Source organism: Ylistrum balloti, unplaced genomic scaffold (assembly GCF_031769215.1).
Source record: "Ylistrum balloti isolate Yb309-2 unplaced genomic scaffold, AGI_CSIRO_Ybal_v1 Utg369850, whole genome shotgun sequence".
Classification (NCBI taxonomy): Eukaryota; Metazoa; Mollusca; class Bivalvia; order Pectinida; family Pectinidae; genus Ylistrum; species Ylistrum balloti.
In genome coordinates, this window is record NW_026782003.1 from 950,341 (window position 1) to 959,930 (window position 9,590).

Consider the following 9,590-nt stretch of genomic DNA (forward strand, 5'->3'; position numbering starts at 1 on the left):
CGAAGGGAGAGAATAGATATGCTGCAAACTGGTGCATGTTACAAGATGTGATTAATGTAATCTACCCCTGCAAAGGTCCTGACCGGTTAATCTGTTTAAGGGACCTATGCAAAATTCAAATGTAGTACCGATGCACCAACTTCATGTACATGTCTGTCGAAATAAGCGAGGAAACTGTGATTGCAGAAAAGGAGGATCTCTGTCAGTACATTCAACATTTCTGTAATTCCTGTTTGTTTTGGCCTCGCATGATGATTATTGTTGAGAGGATGTAAAATCCCAAAAATAGTATCTATAAAGGAAATCTTATTGGTTGGTAAGGCAGGGGTTTGTTATCTGGAAATGGAAAATTAACGATAGGGAAAACCATCATGCTTTCCATAAAGCTTTGTGGATACAGCTACACATGTTGAATTAATTGCAGGAAAAACAGGTGACTGATGCAAAGAGCAGCCTGTTGTATCTTTGATTTACAATTATGGTAGGCATGATCGCTAAATTTCTCGCTATTTGAATACAAGACATCATCAATACACTTGAAAGTGAAATTGAAGAACTTGGCAAGGTCTTTGTGAAAATGGTGAAACATGTTCATCTCCCCATCTATATTTTTTGTTTTTATTTCTGCCGGTTTCCACTTTAAGCGATTTCCTCCAAACAATTAGGCCCCAAGAATCACTGACAAGGCCTCTCGAAGGACGAAAATAGCTGTATGATGCAGTTTATTTGGTTATTGAAAGATGTTATTCACTTTTATGTTGAATATTTTGTAAATGTAATTAGTCATAACTCCGTTGGCACACTTGGTTGTCCCAGCTTATTCCAAGACCTAGATATGTGTCGCCTACATTTGGTGATGAAAGCCTTTACAGACGATTCCTAGATATTGTGATATTTTATACGCCAACTCTTTTATGAATTTAAATAATTCATATCATTGGTTTTATATCATGATCGAATAACTAACTTAAATATTCAGTGGGATATTTATCATACAAATGTTTTTATTGTTTTAAATAAAATAACGAGTAAACTAATGTTACAGACAGGATGTTTCATCAATTACATTAGCAGGGTGTATACGTGTTTCAGCAGGCAGCTGCCTGGAGCGTTCATCACTCTATGAACGGATGCAGGTGAGAGGAGTAGGCAGAACGGTCAGATCGGGGCAAAAAATAATATCTCTCACCTCTGGTCGTTAAAATCATTACTCATTTTCATCACCCGTGTTTATCATGATACGTCAGCATTCCATGGAATAGTCAGTCATCGGTAAATGGTTTGTTTAATTCTGGATATAATGAAATACTAATGTAAAAATTAGGAGCTATCTACTTACAGAAGGCGCCAGACTCCAAACCGATATAAGAAACAGCCATTTTGACACGCGTTAGCACTAAACTGCAGTGAAATCGACATCTAGTGATATTATACATCCTGTAGAATATTTATATGACTATAATCACATGTCGGAGCGGATTTAATATAGTGGTGAACCGTATCTGTACGGGAAACAGCCAAATTACTGTCATGGATATAATGTTAATTTAATCAATCAATCATTTGGAAGCGTGGACGATTTATACCTCTGTATCTGAACACGATTAACGCCCGCACATAAATATACCAACAGTTCTCATAACTATCCCAAATTGTTTTCTTTTTTTATTTAATACGTTTTTCTTCCTACCGACAGGGATGGTTCTTGAATGGTAATAAAGGCGTTTTGAACATCATACACAGATATATTCTAGAAAATTCATCATAGCGATCATTAGTCAGTAGTAGTTGTGTTTTGAATTAGTATATAACATTCCGAATACCGTATAAAATCTGTAAGCTCTGGATCGACATTCTGTTTATTTATATAGTACACTGTATATATCTATAAAGGCATCACATGTGTTTGATAAGTCAGATGGCAACAACAAATATTATTCTGTTTAAGCAATCCACAATAAATATATTTTATTGTGATAAGATACAAGTAATGTCACGGTAATGTTTTCTAGTTCAATAATATATATCTATACGAATAACTCCGAAAGAAACAGGAAAAAGTGGGGACATTTCTTTACTTTTTTAATAAATGTACTCAGATAGCAATATATATCTAATAGATACGTCATATCACCTAGAATGCATCACACAATTATGGGTCCTTAGTCTCACTGACGAGTCCCAGAAGTAGAATACATGGTGTGGTTGAATCCATTACCCTGATCTTCATTTGTATCAAAAGGTTTTATTCACTCATGTGTCTTTTGTACAAGGTTAAATGAACTTTTTTAAAATGTCTATTCATTTGTATGCTACATACATGGATTTATCACTTTTCTGTGACATAAGTAATTTCATTTGAAATTGATTCATATCATTGAAAACTAGCGATGGCAGTTAAGTCTGTCTAGTTCGTTCATATTATTTGTCTTATTCTCATTTACAGATTTATTTTCTTAATTTGCAATTACGCTTTGGCATGGCATTTTAGCAAAATGCATTTCCACAAATTGTTTACTAGGAAAACAATTTTGAGCTTTAATACATGATCTAAATATAGATTTCCTATATTTCCTATATTTCCTATTTCCTACATATCAGTTTGTTTTCACTTCCTTTATCGTAGAGTGTCCTTGTATGGTTTTGAAATGACCTCCTGACATTGAGCGTTTAAAACAAGGGAGGTGATAGGCTGTGAGTGGTGACCCGTTCGGGTTACTCCGGTACATAGGCCGAATTGGCACTTCGCTGCGGAACTGTGGCATGCGGGCACTTAACCCCTGACCCGGGATATTCTCAATTCCTATTAATTGGTTGTAGAGTCGGACAGAGATAAGAGCGTTCTGATTCTCGACAGCAATAAAATCGTCGGTCTGTTTCTCGTATACACGACACAAAAGGATGTTCAAAAGCATATCTCGAAAGCTGTGAAAAGTGAAACGGATTAATTTCACGCAGCCGTTCAGTGTTCCCCAGTGCAAGACGATCGGCTGATGTGAGGGTCTTTTGTTTTATTTCCTTTCCCGTAGTTTTTGATGTAAACTGTATACACGTACTAATAAAAGTGGCAGAGAATTGAGGAAAAAAGGTGTCATCTTTATCTTGAAACGAAATTGAATTAAATGCTTCATTTTAATAAATCAATCATACTGACCACCCGACGGGAACCACATGGATCACGTGACATGATCTTTGACCTCTGCTCAATAAACTCAATTCTCACACAAGATTATTTCGATTTGATGAAAGAAACAGAAACAAAGTTACAAAGAGGAAAGGTTCGGTGCTAGCTTGGCTAACTACGGTTTGCTTGTTATATAATCACAAAGGCGAGGTATAGTGGTGAATACAGGGTTACAGAGAAAGTTAACTTCAATACATTTGTCTTTTTATTAAATAAAAACGACTTTTTTGTTGTTATATTGAATTAACAAATAAATAAAGGGTAAATAAAAGTTCATTTTTCTATAAACATGTCCGTTTACTATGCCGGCAGACAGGATCCGGTCCAGGAACGGATAAAACATTAGTTTTCTTTGATTTATCGTTGTTGATATCATTGTGTTACATTGTTAGTCTCCTTCCTCATTATTTCTTTATGAAGCAGAAAAATTCAAGAAAAATATTTGTGAAACCATAAAAATACAAATATGTACAAACTATTGAAAGAGCGTATAATACAATATTGTGTGCTTTATAATTTAATGCACACCCTGACTCATATTTAATGGCTGCAATAATTAACATTCATGCTCCTTAAGGTTGATGGCCAATGGACTAACTCAATTTCAAATATTGCGTTGCATCAATAAAGCAAATGGCCATATAAAAACACAACCACACACAAATACCAACTGAAATATTCTAGACAAGACATAAAAGGGCTTCATCATGTCGCTCAGTTGGCAGTCCAGAGGAAGAGACAATAAAAGATAAGCTAGATGTGCAATTCAAATAAAACATTATATATGTTTCCGCTAAGAGGGCGAGCACAACCAGAGAAACAATAGGAAAACACATTTGCTAACTAATACTTCAATGCATATTTGACAGCAAGAGTGATGTATCATCTGATCACGGACCCTGCTCTGGACAAACCATTTCCTCTGATGACAAGGACGGTGACCTAATAGTCAGTAAACATTGTAATACAATTTCATGGGTAATCTTCTTAAACAGTAAAATATTAAGTTTTCTTTTAATAAATCGCTAGTGTCTATCTCCCACAAGTGCTACACGGGAAATCCACTCCTGACTCCCACTGTTTCTTTCCTAGTCATAAAACCCAGATTCAATTGAGCAGATCTTTTTGAGAGCTGAAAATCTCGTTAACATAGAGAATATTTCTTACATAAGTAGAAACAGCTTGTCAAACTTTTCTGATTCCTAACCAATAAACTTACGATTGCTACATGGCGGACATTTAGTGATGGGAAAACACGGGAGGCTTTGCCGTCTGCTCTCCTTAGATGACGGGTGATTTGGTGCAGTTTACAATGTGTATCTACCGTAATAACTATGTTCTGAGATCTCCAATGTTTATATAAATCCTGTACTTGACATAAATAAGATTTTAAGCTATATATCTTCTAGCTGGGGTTTAGAACCCCTTTTCGTTAGGTATATATTTGTTCCCATACTTGAACTTTAGTATCTCACTATGCCTTTTTACTTTCTCCTGAAACCTATTTGTATCAATTCCTGCTTTATGTGTTCTTAATCTATCCCAATCCATATCCGCTGTATTTCAATTACAAGATCTTTTAATTTCTTTTCAACAACAATTAGCAAAAGTTCATATCATAATTAATTATTAAATAGAAAAATATCAGAATAGTTCACATAATGTAAAATAATTAAGAATTCATAAAAGTTGTTAATTATAAACACATTATATAAATATCACACCTTTTAAATTTTGAACGTAATTTTTAAATGTACCGGAAATGGAGTCGATTGCCGAAGCACCGCTCAGAGAGCCAAAAATGTTCCTGTGGATGGGCATGTCAGCAGAAACGGAAAAAAGAAATAAGAAACCAATCGATACATTTATGTAGATCGGGCTGCTTCCAAATATTTGATAAAAGAAACAATAGAATTGAATACGGACAAATAAAATATATTAGTACGATTTTCTGTAGGTTGGGTCCAATACTCCGACTGACCAGGTAAATTGGTGAAATACGGTAGAACACTATGGGCCAGCCAACATCATGGTTAAACCAAAGTTAACACAGAGAGAAAACCAATTACATATTCTAATCAAATGTTCCATTTATACATTAATTATCGATAATAGGAATTTAATGGAAAGCCATAAATTGATCTGTATTAGCATCTGCAAATAGTTGTAACGATATTTAAATACAATTTTACTCCCTGTTGTATGAGGAGGTATAATTCACATGCTTGATATTGTAACTGAATTCCAATAGGAAACACTGTTGGGGGTCAGTTGTCAAGGACATTCCTCATATTTTCCCTCTTAATATTTACGATTGCAATGATGGAGTGTTGTTATAAACAACTCACATTTCTTTCTAATTTCCACTGTTAATGAGTTGCTAGAAGCTGTACAATAATCGTGAATTATACTCTCACGTGTGTGTAATCACTCTGCATAAAAGCCACCCCAACAATATTACCGAGTGCAATGATCATTAGGAAACGAGATGGGTGGATGGGGTCTATAAATAACCTCTTATCTGGAGAAGTCATAACAAATAAATAACAGGTAACACTTACTTTAATGAGAAATTCAGTAATAAGAGTGATACAGGATAATTTTTGATGAACACGTAGACTTATATATTGTGTATAAGCAAAAGACGCTCTCACTTCCGGAAAATCATATCTTACTCATTTTGTACTCGTTTCTATAATTGTTCCTTTTTCTAATGTTTTTCACTCGTTTCTTCGATTGTCATTAAGGATAAAAAGTTATCTTGTTTATCACTCCTTGTCGGTATGGAGACTTGCTCAGCATTGCCTTCCTCGATACAGATATAAACACAGCTCTCCTTTCTAGCTCTCTACCCTAATACTCTTTGTCTTCTATCCTCCCTACCCCCCCCCCTTCCACCCCTTAAGTCCTAACACGTATCATCCATGGGATTGAGGATGATAATGAAGATGATGTAGTACATATCTCGACAATCAGATGATAAAATAGTAAAAAGTTTCGCGGTATGTACAATCACATAAACATTTTATTGTTTTCCTTCATTTTGTATATCATTGACTTCTCCGTAATATTTCCCCTGACTTTCTTCGTCATTTCTATTTTCTACTCCATTCATGATATGATCCCGATTTTAAATGTTTAGATAAGTTGATGCTTCCTATTTTGATCATTTTGTCTCGTTCTTGGTGACTTGCTGACATGACACTGGTAAAACAGTTTACCCTCTGCTTCGTGTCTCTTTTCTGAAATTATTTTCTTTAATTGTGTCATTGTTTCTTTATTTATTTCATTTTAAAGATATATTAGTCTAAATGTATCTCTTTTTTGCGTTTTTTCTTAAATCTAATTTCTTATTAAATTTGATCCTCCTTACCCCGTTGATTGCTGTGTTTCCTGTATTAATCATACTTGTTGATAAAGAGATTCCTTTCTAGAATTTCCTACCGATTACCAATTACTTCATTTGTATGGATCTGGTCGATTTCCGCTTATTTTGGTTAACCCTAATGACCTTATGTCTACATACATCATTTATACTCTATACATTTCGAGGCCATTGGATACCCACGCTGTGTGTATATAATTGAATCCCTTTCGTTAAATTCTTCAGCTTAGCTTCTCTTACTCTTTTGTTTGTTTTGTTTGTTTGTTAATGTTTTTCGTTTTTTAATTAGGAAATATCTGTTTATTTTCGCTCCACTTAAATACTTTGTACCATATTTCTCCTCTTCCTATTTAGATGTTTTCTTCATTCAATCATTCATCTGGATGTGTCCTTCCTTGCGTCATCTCTCTCCTCACTATACAATTAACTGATTGCATTATCTATTCTATTAATAGTATCTAATAGTTCCCTTTGTTTTTATTAGTTCTCGATCTGCAATAGTTACTGTAGTACTTGTTTGATTTTCCACTTCTCGGTGTGTAATTTTATAATCAGCCATTGAAACTACTAGTAGTTTTATTACGCGGAGTAATACTGTGTCTCGTTATTATCACTATTGTTTTAATGGTTTTTAGGGAATGTTACTGTTACTATTGTTTTATTGAGTCTGACAGAGTATTACTGTGTCTCTGTTATTGGAACAATAAAATTGATTGATCTGACAAAATATAGCTGAGTCTTGGTTAATTGAACAATAGTTTGAGTTGGTCTAACTGTGCCACAATTATCTACGTCAATTACTTTTAGTATTATTACATGTATTTGTCAACATCTCTCGAACTTATGTTATGACTCTCATTTCCCGGAATTGTAGAACGCAGCGGTCTTCATATCTTAATTCTGGGAAACGTAGAGATGGTGTGTGCGTAGTCCTTATAAACAATGATTACCTCTGTCCGAACCATTGTGTCGTCTCTTTGGTTCATTACATCTCTCCTGGCCTTTGTGGCGTCTCTTTCATTCATTACATCTCTCCTGGCCTTTGTGGCGTCTCTTTCATTCATTACATCTCTCCTGGCCTTTGTGGCGTCTCTTTCATTCATTACATCTGTCCTGGCAATTGTGGCGTCTTTTACATTCATTACGTTTCTTCTGACCATTGTGGCGTCTTTTTCATTCATTACATCTCTTCTGACCATTGTGGCGTCTCTTTTATTCATTACATCTGTCCTGACCATTGTGGTGTATCTTTCATTCATTACATCTGTCCTGACCATTGTGGTGTATCTTTCATTCATTACATCTCTTCTGCCCATTGTGGGGTCTCTTTCACTCATTGCATCTTCGCTGACCATTGTGGCGTCTCTTTCATTCATTGCATCTTCGCTGACCATTGTGGCGTCTCTTTCATTCATTACATCTGTCCTGACCACTGTGGCGTCTTTTTCATTCATTACATCTCTTCTGCCCATTGTGGGGTCTCTTTCATTCATCGCATCTTCCCTGACCAATGTGGCGTCTCTTCCATTCATTACGTCTCTTCTGCCCATTGTAGCGTCTCTTTCATTCATTACGTCTCTTCTGACCATTGTGGCGTCTCTTTCATTCATTACATCTCTTCTGCCCATTGTGGCGTCTCTTTTATTCATTACATCTGTCCTGACCATTGTGGTGTCTCTTTCATTCATTTCATCTGTCCTGACAATTGTAGCTTCTCTTTCATTCATTTCATCTGTCCTGACCATTGTGGTGTCTCTTTCATTCATTTCATCTGTCCTGACCATTGTGGTGTATCTTTCAATCATTTCATCTGTTCTGGCCATTGTGGTGTATCTTTCATTCATTTCATCTGTCCTGACAATTGTAGCTTCTCTTTCATTCATTTCATCTGTCCTGACCATTGTGGTGTATCTTTCATTCATTTCATCTGCCCTGACCATTGTGGCGTCTCTTTCATGCATTACATCTTTTCTGACCATTGTGGCGTCTCTTTCATCCATTACATCTCTTCTGACCAATGTGGCGTCTCTTTCATCCATTACATCTCTTCTGACCAATGTGGCGTCTCTTTCATTCATTACATCTCTTCTGACCATTGTGGCGTCTCTTTCATCCATTACATCTCTTCTGACCAATGTGGCGTCTCTTTCATCCATTACATCTCTTCTGACAATTTTGGCGTCTCTTTCATTCATAACATCTCTTCTGACCAATGTGGCGTCTCTTTCATTCATTTCATCTGTCCTGACAATTGTAGCTTCTCTTTCATTCATTTCATCTGTCCTGACCATTGTGGTGTATCTTTCATTCATTTCATCTGCCCTGACCATTGTGGCGTCTCTTCCATTCATTACATCTCTTCTGGCCATTTTGGCGTCTCTTTCATTCATTACATCTCTTCTGACCATTGTGGCGTCTCTTTCATTCATAACATCTATCCTGACCATTGAGGTTTTTTTTAATGTGGTTTGAATGACTTATTATACCTAATGGTTTCTCCGTCATTTTTTTATATGCCAATTCCTTTAGGGAGAATTCCATTGATTCTTATTTTTGCTCTGTTTTCTGTGGGTTTTCCTTTACTGTGCTAAACATGTACGAAGTTAGATAACTCTCGCAAAATAGGATTGGTTGAACTACGCATTTTCAAACTTGTTGGCTGGTATGTCGCAATGTGTATCAGTGGCAGACTGCGAATTAGATTAAAACAATATTAAGATAAGATAAATAATATTGTTCTGTGTTGTGTTAATCTAATATTAAGCCTAAATGCAAATGAACACGACAGATATTTATAGATATGGCGAAGATTCATAATATCCAGTTACTATCTAGAAACAAAGTCTATCTGTTCCGCTATATAATTATTGTTTGTCGTCCATTTTTACCTTAAATGGGAAAAAAACGATATACACATGTATGTACATAAACGTGTGTGTACTCCTCCATACATCTCGAGGGATTTTAAACAAGGCTAAAATCGTCTTCAAAACCAACAACTCGATGCGAAATTGTTATACT

At 35.5% G+C, this 9,590-nt stretch overlaps 1 protein-coding gene across 1 annotated transcript; it reads right to left on the bottom strand.

Moving 5' to 3' along the window:
• Positions 1–7,456: 7,456 nt before the first annotated feature.
• On the bottom strand, positions 7,457–8,977 carry LOC132545496 (uncharacterized). Its single transcript, XM_060209177.1, has one exon. The coding sequence runs from the start codon at positions 8,975–8,977 to the stop codon at positions 7,457–7,459; it is 1,521 nt and encodes a 506-aa protein (XP_060065160.1).
• Between the last annotated feature and the right edge of the window lie 613 nt (positions 8,978–9,590).

What these genes read in the sequence shown, in the direction of transcription:
- LOC132545496 (XM_060209177.1), bottom strand. Translation starts at nt 8,977, where the DNA reads ATGGTCAGAAGAGATGTAATGAATGAAAGAGACGCCAAAATGGCCAGA.